This window comes from Passer montanus, unplaced genomic scaffold (assembly GCF_014805655.1).
Source record: "Passer montanus isolate IOZ18808 unplaced genomic scaffold, ASM1480565v1 scaffold184, whole genome shotgun sequence".
NCBI classification, from domain to species: domain Eukaryota; kingdom Metazoa; phylum Chordata; class Aves; order Passeriformes; family Passeridae; genus Passer; species Passer montanus.
Window position 1 is genome coordinate 399,979 of NW_024365826.1, and position 17,653 is coordinate 417,631.

The window sequence follows — 17,653 nt, forward strand, 5'->3', positions numbered from 1 at the left end:
ACATGCAGCCCTTCTTAGGAGAAATCTGCTGCCCTTCTTAGGAGAAACGTGAAGAAGGGAGATGGGATCCACCCAGAGGTGTGTGCTGTGCACTGATTACCCTCCAGGCAGGGGGCTGGCCTCTCCAGAGGACTGATGCCTTTGAAGGACATCACTCTGCCCAAGAGCTGCCACACCACGCTGGGGTGACCCTGCTGTGTCACTGCTTGGGCACAGGAGCAGCTTCTGCCTGCCTGGACAGGCTGAGTGGTCCCTCAGGGGACAGTGTGGGGACTAACACGAGGAGCAGCCCAAGCCAGCCAGGGAGATGTCCACACCACAGCACTGAGTCTCACTTGAAGCTGAGACCCACCAGAGAACCTGTAAACAAATACATGGCACCTTTTTAGCAGTGGCTGTTCCTGATGAAATTGATGAACAAAAGATGAACTTTAAATGTCTCCAGCATATTTTGAGTATCAGTTCTGCTGTAAAGAACTCTTTTGCAAAACTTCTGTTGTCAACTTATGTGTGAACATGTAAAAACCCTGCTAGAAAGCTGTTAATAAACTATAATTGCTAAGACCTCTGCTAGGAATGCCAATTTTGTAACAACTCTTTTGGCAGTGAAAAAAACATTTCACATTTTACAATGTCCTTTACACAGATACCACCCAGAAAACATGTGAGAAATTAAAAGCTGAGTCTGCCTCTTTTTATCTTTGGTTCACATTATACTGATTTCAAGACAGGCTTCAGCACCCAGATTTTGTCTGGGAATGGCTCTGGAAGGTGCATTATTTTTGCATCTCAGGTTAGGAAAAAAAAAATAGGAAGAAAGAAAGTCTATATGTACAGTGGATAATTATCTTATTGAAGTAACGTTTCCTCTGAAAGTTTGATAGCCAGATTTCATCCCAGAGTTGCAAAAATTGTGACCAGTTGGCTCCTTAATAATTTTTATGACGAAGAGTCACCTTCTTGCACAGAGAGCTGGGTGTAGGTGGCTGCCCTAATTTAAATATAACAAAATTTCCCTTTACTGAACATTTACATATAAGAGAGGCTTTGTAGAGCCTTAGTGAGAGCAGCATGAAACGTTTTGTTTATGGTTGTAACTCATGTGCCCCGTGGCTCTTGTACTATTGCACAACTGCACTTGATGTGTGTGTGCAGAATTCCCTAGTGCTGGAGCAGGATCCGTCTCTCATGGACTGTGACAGGGCTTTAAGCCAATACAGAAATTCTCAATAGGGAATTCATGAGCTCTCCTTATTCTACTCAAGCACCAAAAAATTTGAGGAACTACTTTATTTAAGAGTGCAGTGAAATTGTGCCAGTTGTGCTGAAGCGTAGGAACTGTTTTATTCTTACAGCACCAGACAGGAGCTGCAGCTTTGGCCGTGAGCAGTAGTGACCTCAGGCTGTTTGCTGCCTTTGTGGCTTGTTCCCATCTTTTCCACAAACCCCAGAGAGGGACTGCAGTTTGCTGTGCCTGCTTTGAGCCTTCCCTGGCAGCACCTGCCGCTTCCAGCGTTATTCCTGTCCAGGCTCTTTGCTAAAAGGAACCTGAACCTTTGTGGGGCACCAGCAGCATCTGAACCCCAGGGGAAGTGAGCTCAGTGTGGTGTCACGCTGGCCAAGCCTCCTCCTGTCCCCACAGGACACAAAGTGACCCCAGTGGGTTTGTGCAGGCGTCGTCTCTCGGGGCCGCCCGGCCGGGCAGCGGATGTTGGGGTTGGTGATTCACAGGGGACAGGAAACTGCAACTGCAACGAGACCTGCAGGAACCAGCTCCAGCCCCGGCAGCTGGAGGAGCTGGAGGAGCTGGGACACCTCAGGGACAGCTCTGGGTAAGGGGGTGAGGGAGGCAGGCGTGGGCAGGGGAAAGCGCCCGGAGGCGTTTGGGGCTCCTGTGGGGACAGTGGGGTGTCCCAGGGGGCTCAGAGATCCCACTTTAGACCTTGGTGAGCCTTGAAAGAGGTTCAAGGTCACCCCTGTGAAACCTCTCTGGAAAACAACGCGGTGGATGTCCCCTCCTCACTGCTGCTCCTGGCCGTCACCAGCTCCAAGGTAGGAATTTCCAACTCTCTCCTCCCAGCAGCATTTGGAGCCCTCTGGAGCTGAGAGGAGCCCATCCCACACAGCCTGGATTGTCTGTTTTACAGCACTGCTCTTTGCATCTCCTCGTCCATCTGCTTATGGGAGCGTGGGTTTAATTACATTATTTCTGCATTCATATCTTCTAAAATATTCTGGAAGATTCAGTCTGTGCTGAGCTTCCCTCATCCCTGCTGGACCTTCCTCTGGCTCCTGCCTGCAGCTTCTGGGACTGCTGCAGCCCACGCTGCTCCCCCTCCAAAGCCCAGTCCTTAAAAATAGCTGATTCAAACGACACTTCCTGGGTTTTCCATTGATTTCAGGGCTGACTGGCATCATGGGTATGAATGTATTTATTTCACTGCATGTAAGTGCTTGAAATAGCTAATTCTAGATAGAAAGAGATTTGGTTTTTCATCAGTTTTCTCTTGTGTGAACAATGTTCAGTGTAAGGTGGGCCATGAGGCAGATAGTGTAGCAGAAGAGGATAATTTTGGGATAATCTTGTGTGAGATTGGCTCATTTTCGTGGTTCTGGAGTCTTAAGTTACACAGGGGTTGCCTGTATTGCTAACATGCATCCCCTGGGCTCCCAGTGGAAGTGAATGATGCTGGGAGGCTCCAGTGCTGCCTGGAGCAGTTACAAATACAGAATATGTCTGTGAGTTACCTTCTTGTGCTGCCATGCCTGCTGTGATTGGGGTTTTGCACCGTATTTTCCACCCAAGGTCTTTAAAAAGCACTTTCCAAAGTTATAATCTATGTGGAAGTTGGTTTATCAATTCTAATTTTCCCCTTTTATCATAAGTTCTACTGAAATGCATCTATTGGCATGAAAGCCTGAGCTGCCTGAATAGCTGTAAAACCCCAGACTTGAACTCCATGGCACTCCTTCCTAAACAGCCTGACACTGGCACAAATCTGGTAGGAAATGAGATGTGCAGGCCTCCGGAAAGGAGCTTTGCTGAAGGCTCAGTGCTGGTCATTGAAGTCATTCCAGCCACAGCAGAGATTCCTTGCTCTGAGACTTGAATTTCTGAATTGGTGGGACTTTCTGTGGCAATCTGTGCCACACAAGCAAACAGAAAGTGGAGTTGCTTTTCTTAGACACGTCAGAGACATTGACTCAAGCTGAATATTGCATCTGTTCAACAAGTCAGAGTGCTGAATTTCATATGGTAGTCTTTAAATACACTCTCCACTTCATATTTCATAGCAGTGACTCATCCTACCAGCCTGACTTAGAATTAATTTACTGCAAACTGGTGCACACCACAAAACTTTCTGCAGGGGAGAGAAAGTGGCTGCTTTATATTTGCCTTTTGGGCAATTTTTGATTGATACAATACATAATATAAATACATTAAATACACAATATAAATATATTATTTTAGTCTTTATCTTGCAGTGTGAACTCAGGTGTGGGCTTGACATCTGCAAAGGGCTAAAATGGCTTAATCAGAAATTATCTCATGGGAAACCAGGCATTGCTGAGGCCACATCCAGACATTCCTCACGCTCCTGGTTTCTCAGCAAAAAGTTAAAATTCACTTTAAGTGCTCTTGCAGGTTTTTTTAGTGAGCTTTGTGCCTCTTCTGATGCTTTTGGGAAGTTCTTCCAGACTTTCCATCCATTAGGAATTTTATTTCTAGCCTGTGCATATCCAGCTTATTTCCACTCATTTTATGAGCCAGAATTGCCTTATTTCAATTCAGAAGCTTTTCTCACCTTGTTGTGCTGCTCTTGGACAGATGGACAGTGAGTTCCATGTCTTCTTACTCTCCATTTCAGTGGATTTAAAAGCAGAAGACCTTTTACCTTCCTGGATAAAACCACCTCTCCTTCCTCTGGATTTTCGTAGTGAGCCTCGTTACTGGGGTGAATCCTTAAATTAAGACAAGATCTAGCACACAGTAGATAAATTTTGTGAGTTCATTAATTTTCCCAATTTTTTTAGTGAGAAAAACCTGTCTCCTTGCTTGCTAAAAACACCTGAGGCCAGAGAAGGAGCAGCCCCTGGTGGGGCCACAGCTGTGCCCAGCCTCCAGCCTGCTGCTCTCCCAGGAATTGCTTGTCTGGAGCAGCTGCTCCTGAGGGATTTGTGGGGTCCTGGTGCTCGGGCTGTGCCCTGCTCCCACTGGCTCCCTCAGCACAAAAAGGGGAAAAACAGGCAAAAGGAGAAGAGAGCAGCGCATGAACAGAGCAGGGCATTGTGACACAATATGAGTGTCCCTCCCAAACTAGCTGGGAACCTGTTTTCTCCCTGAGTTTGGGTTTAGCATCTTGGAAGCAGGGCTGGCCAGCCATGACCCCACACAGCCCCCTGTGCAGAGACCTCCGTGGCTCCAGGCTCTTTGTTCTGCTCTCCAGCTCCCCAAGGCAGAGCACAGGGAGGCACATGCAGCCTTCCAAATATTTTATTTATATCCTGCTAGCCGTGAGTAAGTGCTTCCAGCCTTCTGCTTGTCATAAATCTGTTCATCACCTCCTTCTGTCAGCTCCTTTCCAGAGCAGGGCTTGTACCAAAGAAAGGTTTTTCCATGGACCTGGGTATTTGGGGAGCACAGATGATCTCCAGGCTGATGTGTGTGTGTGACTTGGGGGCTTTCTTGGGGCATAAAGCTGTGATGGGGTGGGACACACCATGTCCTGTTCAGCAGCCCCTCAGATAACCCCTTGCTGTGTCCCTGGGGAGTGGGGCTCAGGAGCAGACAGGTTTTGCTGCCTCACTGCCCGTGACCAAAATAAAACTGGCTCTGGAAGGGAGCAGGAGGCCTGCTGGGCAAAGGGACAAACTAGGTCAGTGTTGTCAGGTGTCTTCAGCTCTGCCTCGCCTTCACTTTAAAGAAAAGAAAGAAGAAAAAAAAAAGGAAAAAAAAGCCAGGAAACCCACAAAGCAGCAGCATCACAGCCCTTTGTATTTTAGTCACCAGCATTGGACCAACTTCCCTCAGCTGCCTCTTGGAGATGCTTTAGAGATGAGCCACAGCTCATGATTTCCATGGGGGATGCTGAGCAAAGGAAAAATGATGGGAAAAAGCACATGGTTTTGACTAAGCTCTTTTGGGTTCTGGTCCTGCACTCTGGGGTGGGTGCATGGAGGTCTGGACAATTAAATATAGAATAACTCGTCTCATCTTCTTCAGAAAGTGCTGCAAAAGACTGTGCAGGGAAAGAGAGGCCTCTGGGGGCCTGTAAAAGGCACAGCCATGGGGGAGTGCGTGCTGGTAGCTCCAGGTCCTGGAGAGCCCAGGGAACCTGAAGGAATAAGCCCAGTTTGTTCTCATCAGAGGGTGAGGTCACTGCTGGACAGCCACGTGGAGTTTGGGAACCACTGGGGGATGCTGACACCAAACCCCTTCAGCACTGCTGCTGGCTTTGCTCAAGGTCTGTCTGAGTGGAAGTGAGGGACTTTCCTTCCTCCCCCTTCCTGCCCCATGCTGATTTGCACCATGATTATTCTCATCCTGCCCTGATAATTGGGATTGTGGCAATCCCAGTTGGGATTCAATGGGCTGAGACTCAATGGCAAACTGGAGCACAAAGCTCCTCCAACACGCTCAGCTGCTGCTCCCAGTGCCTGCAGGGACAGCAGGAAGTGGCTCAGCCCCCACAGCTCAGCTGCCATGGGAGGATTTGGGTTTTCTCCGAAGTGAACGGGCTGCCAGAGCAACTTCCAAACTTCTGCAAAGTTTGGGCAGAGAAATGTTGTTTATTCCTCTTTAATCAAGCACAAGCAGAAGGTGCTGAGCAGGGCAGATCAGGCTGCTGCTTTCCATTGCCTGCTACTGGCATTTGTTTTGTTATTTTGAATTATTTTAATTATCAATCGCTATAATATATCTTTCCTCCTCCATTCACCAATTTAATACAGAGTAAAGTTGTAATAAGACAGGCTGAAGGTAGGCAGCAGGAAAGCTTCCTGCCAGCCACTGTGAGGATGTTCTGGCCTTTGGCATGTTGAAGTGTCTCCATCCCTAAGGAAAAATGAAAGTTGATTAAAAACAAAAATAAATTAAAATAATCTTTAACTAAAGAAAATCTGACCCTGGGGAATAGGAGTGGGTAAATGATCCATCTCAGTGCCAGCAGGCTGCTTTCTGTGATATTTGTAGGATGGTTTGTATTTTAAAGGAAGAAATTGAAACCAAATCGTGCTGATTGTTAAAAAATTTTAGCTGCTGTTTGTGAAAAAGCTTGTCATGGAAAGGAGGGAACAGCCAGCTCAGTGCAGAAAAAGGCAGAAAAAGGCGTGGGGAATTTCACACTGGGAGTCACTCTGAGCCAGAACACGTTGTGCAAAGGTCTTGACTGTTTAAATACTGCCAAGTGCCTCCCTTTTGCCCTCTCTTCTGGATATTAAAAATTACTGTCTGCTGACAGATTTGATGGCAGCAGGGTGGGTTTGGGGACTGGCAGTGAGTGATTCAGAGCAGTCAGGAAAGGGCATTGCCTTTGCTGCCCCTGGCTACAAGCTCAAAGTCCCTTCTGCATCCTCAGCAGCCTCCATGGGGCTGGGAGGGCAAACAGCACCTGGCTTTTGGGGCTAAAGGCTCTCTGAGGGATGGCCTCACAGCCCCGTGTGCCCCACAGCTGACAGGGTCCCTGGCTGTGTTTCAGGCTGGATTTGGCTGGGCCATGGTGCAGCTGGAGCTGTGGGCGGCCGCGGCGCTGATGCTGCTCGGGGCGGCCGTCAGCCTCTGCATCAGGTGCCAGCTCTCAGGTAAGTGCTGAGAATTCCACCTGCCTGGAATTCCCTCCTGGAATGTCCTCCCCACCCTGGGAGTTTGGCTCTGCTCAGCTGGGTACCAGCTTCGCCCCTGTGGGGATGGGTTGTGGTCCGTGGTGGTGCTGGGCACAACCTTCACCGGGAGCGTCCTGTGCCAGCGGGGGGGAGCCGGGAGAGCACAGCACACAGACAGACAGACACAGACATAGAGACAGACACAACGACAGACAGACAGACACATACATAGACAAAGACACAGACAGACACACCCACAGAGACACAGACAGACACACACATGAAGCAACTCAAAAGTGAAGACACAGGCAGCTCCAGGCATGGAGTTCAAATGAGAGTTTATTGACACTGATGGGTACAGAGACCAAAAATACAAACTAAGGAGGGTCCAGGGTATAAATCCAGAGAAGGGACCAATAGGGAATGCCAGGGTGGATGGGTGGGGTTACACAAACCAGTGGGAACACAGGGAAGGGAGAACTCTCTAGAACATGCACATATAGGGAAAAACGGGCAGGGAAGGCCAATGGGCCAATGGGGAGGACAGAACTGGGACAAAATAATATAGTTCTGCAGGGCACCATGGAGAAAGCTTCTTCCCTTGCCCTGAGCTCTGAGGAGTGCCTGGAGCCTACAGTGCATCTCTCCAGGGCAGTGGTGTCACCTTCTCCCCAGTAGGATCATGGACATCCTTGGGGATGCTCCCGCAGCTTGAGCATGGATGAGGCTCTGCCAGAGAGCCAAGAGAGAAGGAACACCCAAAAGTGCAGCTCCCCTTCCCTGGGGCAGATGTAACACTGAGATCCCTCTACATGGCCATCGTGGTGGGTGGCTTTGGGACTCCACCTGGGAGGACGAGCTGCAGTTACCAAATCCTGCAGAGGGTCTGGGACAGAAGGGAGGCCAGGGGAGCCTGGAGGATAAATTCATACAGAGAGTAGGGTGAGCACCCAGTGGGGTTTGAGCCCCTCCCTGAACATTGGGTTTTCATGGGGGAGAGGCTGTAGTTTGGGGTTTGGGGGCAGGACTGGCTGCTTTGCTTTGTGGAGGTTGAGACAAAAACCACAAGGCAAATGTCGTTTCAAAAAATTTCATCAAAGCCCTACTGCAACTGCTGCTCACTGACTGCGCTGTCCTGATGTGCTGAAGAAGTTTTGTGAATGATTTTATTGGCCTTCCTGATCTCTAATTCCCAAATTATCCTTTCTAAGAGCTTTTTGTTCCATTGTCTTCCAGCTACCAAACGGGAGGCACAGCTGAACCAGCGGAGGAGCCAGTAAGTTGCCTTTCCCAATCATGTTTCTCCCCCAAACAACTCAGCCAGGGTGAGCCCCAGAACCAGACCCAAGCTGAAATATGAGATAAAATAAAATAAAATAGAATAAAATAAAATAATGCCAGGATGAGAGGCAAGGCACTGTGCCCCAGCCCAAGGTGCTGCTGAATGGGCAATGCCTTCACAGAGAATAATCCAAACTGAAACTGAAGCTGATTGTGACATTGTTGAATCATTAACTAGTTGGAAAAGGAGAGAAGAGCAAGTTGTTATCCTGTTCTGTTGTGCCCTGAGATGAGATGGAGAGATTATTTACTCCATAAAGAAGCCCCTGCCCTTGGACCGTGTAGCAGAGCATCCACTGACCTGCAGCACAAGAAATGAAGGAAATGCAGTGTGCACACATGCACTGCCCCTTATTTCCTTCAGCAACAGACAAACCACAGTAAATGATGTTAAAAGAAAGAAAAGTTGGGCTTTAAGCTTTGTTACAGGAGATGCAATGTGGCTCTGCAAAGGCTTCCAAGGGGTTGGGGTTTTGTTTCTGTGGGAAAAGCTCCAGAGTGATCCATTGCAGATGGAGCAGCCACTGTCCCCCACAGGCTCCATCCCTCACAGACTCTTGCTGAATTGTCCCAACTTCTTGAAATGGATTTGGGCTCAGTTTTGTGGTGTTGTGTGCTCTTTCTGGAGGAGTGGTTTGCAGGCAAAGTGGTTTGACTCTATGTTTGGGTGTTTTGATAGCCTGGGGCCATGAAGCCCAGCTGGGTATGGGGCAAGCCCAATGGAAAAGGGGGAAAGGGTTCCCAAAGTTGCAATTAATAAGTACCTGGGTAGAAATACCTGCAGTGGAAAAGATGTTGAGTTCTCATGTACTTCAAAAAGCAGCTCTCCTATTAACTGAAAAGTAAAGAGGTTCCTGGGCATAGGTTATCATTAGTAATGTTATTTTATTCGTGATGATATTAAGGGATGATGGAATGGGCAGAGGCAGCAGTGGAGGTGAAGCAGTGGGGTTTGAAGCCATTTCACATCTATTTTTTTGTGGGTAAAAAGGCTCTTCTGGCCTTTGGTGGCTGAAGCATCCAAATGAGAATTATCCTAAATTATGTTTTCCTCATTCCTGGATGCTTCCCTTGCTGGTGCTGGCTGCTCTGCCAGTGGTTCAAAACAACATCTTGTCCTTAAAGGATCAAAGAAGAGCCCAGGAAGATGCTCCCAGCTCATACAGGCCCTGCATGACGTGCTGAGCAGTGTAGCTGGCATCTCACAGAGCCCAGCAGGGTGCTCTCTGCCCTCCACTCACCAAATAGATCTCTTGTATCTGTTTTCCTTGTTATAAACTCCAAAACTCAGCTGAGGTTGTACTGCTGTTTTTTCCAGGCTTGAAAGCCAGCAGAGATTTGAGGTGATTCGATCCCATACCAGTGAGTATGAACATTGCACGTGGCTCCTGCCCCGTGGTGAGGGCCCTGCATGCACAGAACGGGGGGAAAGTAATGTTCAAAGGGTCACCTTGAAGCCAGGCCGTGAAATGATGAGACCTGGATTGTCCAAGCCACCTTAGATGCTTCCGGGTGTGTGAATTCTGAGCTTTAGGGGAAAAAATGCCCTTTGAATTGAGAATAATTCACTAAAGCATTGTCGTTGAAAAGTGACACCTCAGCTGCTGGGGCTCTTGGGCCAAGCAGGGCACCCTGTGAGAGTGAAGGTGTGGCTGACAGAGTGACTCACTCATCATCCCCCTCACTGCTTCCTGCAGCAGGCTGGCTGCAGTGATGAACCCCTGGGCGTTGTGCCACAGGAGCACTGCCAGGCCCGTGTGCCCCTCTGCCCTGCCCGAGGGCTCTGCTGGCTCCAGGCCCCCCTGCAAGTCTTTCATCCCCCCAGGCAAGGCTCTCCACTGCCCCTTGCAGTGTGGAGGGAGGGAATGGCCCCAGTCACGCGGGTTTGCAGGTGACAGCAGCTGGGGTTGTGGCCTCTCCAGCGAGCGTCTGCACGCCCTGTGGTCTGCACAGACACCAGCTTTCCCTCTAGTTGTTCCTTGTTTGACCATTTTTGAACATTCAAGGAACAATCTGGAAGCTATTTTAGGATGCATTAGGAAAATGCTTGCCAGTCCCAGGGGTTCCTCTCTGGTGGATGTTCTGTGCTCTTTGACACATCTGCTGCTGCCACAGTAATTAACACTGGAATTTTGTTGCTGTTGCCAGTTGCAACCCGAAGGCTGGAAAAAAGTAAGGAACCTGAAAACTTCTCAATAGCAAGGTAGGAAAAACCCAAATAAAATCTACCTCTAGAGCCAAGGCTGGATGAAGTTCACCCAACACAGATGAACATTTGGGGATTGCATTCTGGGCCCTGTAGATATGGCTTGGGCTGTATTTAGAATCAAAGAATAGTTTAGGTTGCAAGGGACCTTTCAAGGTCATCTAGTCCAACCCCCTGGTGAGAACAGAAACATCTTCAACTTGATTGGGTTGCTTCACGAGTTGATGGTCAGTAGTATATTTAGACTTTTTCTGGATTTTGTTCAGTATGATTGCATTCTTCTGGCAACTGATTAAATCAAACCCAGGAGAGTGAGCTGTGGCTCTACATAACAGATGCAGCATGGAAAAGAAATGGCCATTATTCACTCACAAGCAGTTTGGTGTGATAAATCCCCTTCTCCCCATCACCCAAACCCCCAGTAACTAAACAGCCATTGTAACTCTGCTGCAATATTCAAACCTACATATTCCCATTTTGGGATTTTTACCCCAAATTCTTAATCTCCCCTTGTACTCTGTGTGTACTTGATAACCTTGCAGGGAGGTTTTCTGGATGGTCCTTCTGATGGTGTGTAACTGCTGGTAGGGTTTGCTCAGACCTGGGATTTTAGGTCTCTTTTCTCTCTTTCAGTAAAGCCACTGAAGAGCTCAGTGCTTCCCATCACCCTGGATATGGTGAGCAGCTTCCTGGCACAGGCACAGATACAATGAGCCACAGAGCTGTTGGAGGTGGAAGGGACCTTAAAATCATCTCATTCCACCCCCTGCCATGGCAGGGACACCTTCCCCTAGCCCAGGCTGCTCCAAGCTCTGTCCAGCCTGGCCTTGGACACTTTCAGGGATGGAACAGCCACAGCTGCTCTGTGCAGCCTGTGCCAGGGCCTCACACCCTCACAGGGAGAAACCTCTTCCCAATATCCTCCCTAACCCTGCCCTCTGTCATGGGAAGCCATTCCCCCTTGTCCTGTCACTCCCAGCCCTTGTCCAAAGTCCCTCTCCCCTTTGGAAGGGGCTCTGAGGTCTCCCCAGAGCCTTCTCTTTTCCAGGCTGAGCAACCCCAGCTTTCCCAGGCTGTCTCCAGAGCAGAGGGCTCAGCCCTTGGAACACCTTTGGGCACTCCTCTGGACTTGCTCCAACAGATCCACGTCCATCTTAATTGGGGTCTGTCCTGGGCCTGGGTTTAAGGCCCAGTGCTCATCCTGCTCTGGCTGACCCGTCCTGGTTACAGCCTCAGGCACAGATTGTTTAAAATATCACCCCTGGCTGTCCCATTCCAGTACCCTGGAGTGTCCAACCTTGCAGCCGTGCCCCCTGACCCCAGAGCTGAGGGGGATAGAGCTGCTGCTGCTGAAATACTTGGTGCTTGCCTCCACTGTCAAACTGCTCCCATCACTCAGCTTCAGTTCATGTCTAACGTGTCCCTCTCTTGTCCCCAGGGAGCAGGGACGAGCCCAGGTACCAGAATTTCCTGACAGGTAAATGCTGCAGCCATGTGTCTGGGAAGGAAGGCTGCCAAGGGGATGGGAGCTGGCAGGGAGCACATTTTTTTTCCAGGGGATGGGAGCTGGCAGGGAGCCTGCAGTGCAGCTGGCAGAGCTCTGGCTCGGTCAGTTTAGAGATGTTTTTTGTGAGACACACACTGATCTGATTAAGGGGCAGAGCAGAGGGGGATGGATGCTCCCGAGCCCGCTGCTCCCTCCCGGGGCAGTGTGAGCTGGTGCCTGCCCTAAGAGGATTATTGGTGTGTGGGGCTGTGCTCTCCTTTCCCAAGCCAGGGAGCATATTCCCCATCTCCTGCCAGCTGGCAGGATGTGTCCATGAGAGGGGGTGAGCCGGGGCTGTCCCAGGACCTGGGGTGGATCAGGGCCACCTCCCTGTGCTCCAGCCACCCTGCTCTGCTGTGGGGCTGTGGCTGGGCTGGGGGGTTTGTCCAGCTGTGCCCAGGGATGGCTGTTCAGCTTGATGCCATGGTGGGGTGCTGACAGCAAACCCTTGTTCTTACAGAGAGCTGCCTGCAAGAAGAAACTGCCTATGTGTGAGTACCCTATGCTGCTGCCAGTGTGCCCTGGTGCTGCCCTAGCTCAGCCTGGGGAGCCCGTGAGGGCAGGAGGAGCTGACAGTGCTGCTCTTCCCACAGGGAGCCCATGTCTCTGGATCACTACTACAACTGCAGCAGGCTCTTCAGTCCACCCCGTGCCAGGTCTGCAGGCAAGCCAGGTGGGTTCCTCCATCCAGCCTGGCTGCCCCTGGGCTCCAGGGAGCTCGTGAACTGTTCTTGCTGAGCTCTGTGTATGGCCTGAAGCAAGGGGACACGTTCCTTCAAAGGTTGCAGCAGAGCTGTGGGATTTGAGGGATGCCCAAGCCCCCATCAGTCCATCTGTTGCCTGCAAACAGGACAGCCCAAAACCATTGGTGATTGTGCTCCTGTGGGAGTGAGCACCCGATGCCATCCCTTGGTCACCACAGGCTGTCACTAAGACTAACAATTTTTTAGCTAATCTACATTTCACTGTGGGAAACAGCCCCCTCCTGCAGGTGCTGGGGGATCTTCCCAGGTCCGGGGGATCTTCCCAGGTTCTTTGTCACTCTTCTTTCTTCTCTCCATCAGAGAAAGATGAGGATTCCTGTTCCTATGAAAATGTCACCATTGGAGCATCTCAGGGCTCTGATTCAGGTAAGGGTGCTGCTGTCACAGGTCATGTGTGTCACACAAAGTGCAGAGAAGGATGGTGACCTGCTCAGCCAAGAGAAACCTGCTTGTTCACAGCCATGGAGCTGGCACACAGGCCTGGAACATTCCCCCTTTCTGCAGAAAAATGCACATGGTGACACCTCCACCCAGGTGCCTTTGACTTGGTGGTTTCTGCAGGAATTCAGGAGCTTTGGGGTCTGCATCTTTAGGTTTTTGGTGTTGTTCTAGCCAGGATGATTATGGTTCTAGCCCCTAGCTCAGGTTTCTCACCAAATCCAGCACAAGAAGGCTGCAGCCAGGAAGCTTCTGGAGGGTGGCACTGGATCACAGTGTGCCTTCAGGGCTTCCAGCATCAGTCCTGGGATGTTGCAATCAAAATAGGAAGTCAGTTTTGTTTCCTTCTGTGAGCTAACACACGCTTTCTGCACTGCTGAAGCCTGCCCTGCTCCTGCCTGGCTTTGTGCAGTGATTAGAGGAGGCAGGAGCAGCAGGGACCTGTCTGATCCCCATCCATGCCTGCAGAGATCCAGGCACGTGGCCAGGGCTGGAAAATGATGAGGCAGCACCAGCAGATCTGTGCTGGCTGGAAACTCAGCCACGTGCACGGCGCAGTCAGGGGCAGGGGGGTTCACAAAGGCCCCTTTTTGTCCATTTGCTCTTCAGTATTGTCTTGTCCAAACTCCTCCTTGTCACAGATGACGCTGTGGACTATGAGAACAGCATGACAATACTCACATGGAAGCTCCAGCAAGGACAAGGTGGGTTCTCTGCTGTTATTTGCTGTTTGGGGATGGGGCTTATGGGCAGAGTGCCTGGAGCACCTGGGCCAGTACAGACCATGCAAGGGCAATGCAGCCATCACCCTTGTCCTGAGTTAATTTTTCCCCCAATTGTCCATGATAAATATCCAAGGCAATGTGCAAATTGTAACACACTCCTGTAACTGGATGCTGCTCTGCTGGGACGTGGTGTCTGTCATACTCCAAAGGCCACCTTTTGGGTGGCTGTGCCTAAACCCTCACAGGGGATGCTACAGAAAAATGTTGCTCTTCAGGTCTTATATCCTCTTACATTTGAGGTTGCCCCAGAGGGGGCACAGCTGTGAAATCCCCTGTGACACAGAACTTTCTGCACACACCCAGTGGGTCAGCCCTTGGCTCTCCTGCTGTAGTCAGGGCCCTATTTCTCAAGCTGACCTTTTAACCACAGTTTCATTTAACGTGTGGCTTCCTGTGAGGATGAGGCTAGTTCTGGCCTGGGGGACAGTGGGGAGTGAACACATATATATTTAAGATCTCTGGTGTGAAAGTTGTCTGAGCAAAGTGATTCCTGTTTGCACACTCCAGATTAAATCTTTTTTGGCTCTGAAGAGCTGCCCAGAGTGTTTGCAAATTTGCTGTGATCATTTTGAAGCCTCTTCAAGGAGACCTTGACACTGGTCTGAGTTTTCTTAGCCCAGGCACAAAAACATGTCAGCAGCCAAGGCTAAATATTGGCAGGACACGTGCTGTGTCAGTGATCTGTGTGTTTCTACATTGTGTGTTTTTAAATTGTGTGTTTTTACACCACTCACTGATGAGTGCTTGCCATCCCCATCCACAGCCCCACTGACAGAAAGCCTGGATGATGAGCCAGACTACATCAACACAGCTCCTGTGTCAGGCCGTGCCCTGCTGCCACAGCAAAGGTAGAAACAGAGTAAATGGTTGGTGTGCTAATGGAGGGTGGCAGGATTTGGGTTATGGTGTTTATTTAGGGGTGGCAGGATTTGGGTTATGCCAAGGGAGTTGAGCTGGAGCTCTGCCCTTGCTGGCAGCACCAGCACAGTTGCCCACACGGGCAGTGGAGTGTGAGGAGCCCACCCTGTGCAGTGCCTCATCCCTGGTGATGCCAAGCTGACTAACACAGACCATGGAGACAAATTTGTCCAAGTGCATGTCCCAGCTCCAGCACTGCCCTCCTCCAATAGGCACAGGAACTCCAAACTGCTCCAGAGCAGCTTCAGCCAGCGCTGGCACGGGCTGTGGGCAGGGACACCCAAACCCCCTGCTCTGAGCAGGGATTCCCTCAGCTGAGCCCTGCCTGCTCTGCTAAGACCACACATCCTGCCCCAGCATCAGCACCAGCCTGAGGCTGCTGATAAAGAATTTCTCAGGGAAGATAAAGTAAAAAAACTGCAGAGGGATGCAGAAGGGTTGCATGACACTGAGGGACAGTGAATGATGTGCTGGTTGGTGCTGGTCATCCTGCTCCAGACTGGACTAGGACTCCAGCTGGGAGATGGACTGGGACCAGTATCACTCTCCTTGTTGGGTTTTTACCCTCTTGAGCACCTAGAGAGGCCCAGTGGGATTGTCCTTCTGCCACATGCCAGCTGCTCTAGTTTTAGGGGGTTTTATATTCCCCAGACTCTAGGCACCAGCAGTGGCCAGACTCCCAGAATTGGATCTTTCTGAAGATTTGTCCCCACCATGCAAAGCACAGTGATCCCATTCTGCACACTAGGGCATTTGCTGCTGCTGGATGTAGCTGGACATGGAAAAAGCCAGCCTGAGAAACCTGACCATATATTGCTGCCAGGCATCTTTTTGCCTGTGTTGTAGCCTTTGCTAGCAGAGAAATAGTCTGAAATTTCAATGTCCAACCAACAAATGCCAGCAGTTCTCCACCAAGGGAGGCTGAACTGAGAAATGGGCTCCTGGTGCCTCTGTGCCTCCTGCTCTGATCAGGGATCATCCTCCAGGAGCACAACTGGGGTTTCTGCTTAGACAGGGACATTTTGTGGTGTATGTCACTACTTGTGCCTGGAAAGAAAATGTAGCAGGCAGCAGAGTTAAGCTGAAAGCAGGGATTAAAAATCAGTGGACTCACTGTTTTTTTTCCTCTTATTTCAAGTATTCTGCATAAAGTCTGAAGAAATCTCTTGCTGAGCAGTAAGAGCACACCCAGTGAACAAGCACACGGGGAGAGGCGAGATTTCCATCCCTCAGTGAAATCTCTTCTCCAAACTGTGCCTGCAGTGACATAGAAGGGGTGTTACTGAAAGAACTGCACTGCTTGAAGCCCCACAGAAGTCCAACTGCAAACCAGCAACTGGAGAAAGTGTTCTGCCCCCAGAGACCACGGGCAAGCCCCAGGCTCCTCATCCTCAGTTTCATCCCAATCCCATTTCCCTGCGTGTCCACTAGAAGATGGCCAGTCTGGGCAATGTTTTCTCCTGTCAGGCATTGAGTCCTTAACTTGCTGAGCAGTAATGCAGCAGCTACTTAATTTGTCAGGGTGACTCATGCACGATGGCATTAAGCCGGAGGGATTACGTTCTGATTTAGTTCCTGTGCTCTCCTACAGAAGCAGTTTCCTACGAGAGAGGAACTGGCGAGGCAGAGGTGGTGTTTGTAACAGCAGTGGCTGTCTGGAGCTGAATGAGATTCCAACCTGTTCACAAAAGCTAAAGAGGATTTAATGCCTGCTTATCCATGGGCATGCAATTCACAGTGTTGGTCTATGGCAGTTTGCCTCATGTTTCAGTACCTATTTTATAATGATACAAAGAACCAGCAGCAACTGTGAGAGTCAGATCCACAGCCACCAGCCTCAGAAACTGCACCATCCTTCACTATGGCTGTTGGAACATCATCCCAGGAACAGAATCCCATCTCCTCACCCCTGATGTACAGATCTGGCGCTTCTGGAACACTTATTTATTAAAACTGAAAAGCTTCCAAAGAAAATGTGTTTTGCTGTGTTTTGCAATGATAGACATCTGCATGATCAGGTGACAAAGAAATGGGAGGACATGAGGTGACATGGAGTGATGTGCAGGGTCTTATGGGGAGAAACTGCATTAAAAGCCTTCTTCCTCAAAATCAGATCAGAAAACTGTGTTTCAGGAAAGAACACAGCCCACACCCCACACTCATGGTGCGTGAGCAAAGAAGGGGAGCTAAGGGTTAGAGGGCTGTGGTGTGGGAGAAGGGATGTCAGGTGCTTCCTGCTGCAGCTGACTGGGCTCTAATTTTAGCAGAACCACCAAGAGAGACCACAGGTGCCCACCGTTGGTGCAGCTGAAATGGTGGGTTGGAGTTTGGCTCAGGAGAAGGTTTGCTAGTGGTCCTTACAAATGCTACAATTTTACACAGGACTTTTACAACAGAGGAAATCCGTGCACTAAGGGATGCACACAGGCCGGGAGCTGCAGCCTGGTTTTCTGCTCACCCCAGCCCGGCTTCTCCTCACACCCTTAAGTTTTCTGATGGTCAAATGCTCTGCAAAAAGTCTGCACAGGTGCATGGCAGCAGGGTTCCCCAGAGCCAGCAGCACAAACAGTGACAGGCAAAGGGACTTTTGTCACTGAAATTGTGCCTGGACCTCACAGGGCTATGGGGCTGTTGGATTCATCCTCAGCACCTGAAGAAGCTTCCACTTGCCATGAAGTGCTGCAGACTGTGGATTGTTCACTGCAAGGGTGAGCTCATGTGAGTGATGTCTGGTGGTGTTACCCACTGGTGATTCATCTCCCAGCCAAGGGAGCCATTCATGAACAGGAGATTAGCAGCAGTGACAGATCCTTGGCACACAGCAACAGATCCA

General features: G+C 50.0%; 1 protein-coding gene across 1 annotated transcript; it reads left to right on the forward strand.

Annotated features, from left to right (window-relative positions):
* Positions 1-1,743: 1,743 nt before the first annotated feature.
* Positions 1,744-16,767, forward strand: LAT2 (linker for activation of T cells family member 2). Its single transcript, XM_039705785.1, has 13 exons — positions 1,744-1,832; positions 6,699-6,801; positions 8,059-8,098; positions 9,482-9,525; positions 10,312-10,366; positions 11,003-11,046; positions 11,808-11,846; positions 12,376-12,406; positions 12,509-12,588; positions 12,980-13,045; positions 13,759-13,821; positions 14,666-14,750; positions 15,959-16,767. Exons 2-13 carry the CDS (start codon positions 6,717-6,719, stop codon positions 15,975-15,977), a joined length of 651 nt encoding a protein of 216 aa, XP_039561719.1. The 5' UTR covers positions 1,744-1,832; positions 6,699-6,716; the 3' UTR covers positions 15,978-16,767.
* The last annotated feature ends 886 nt before the right edge of the window (positions 16,768-17,653 follow it).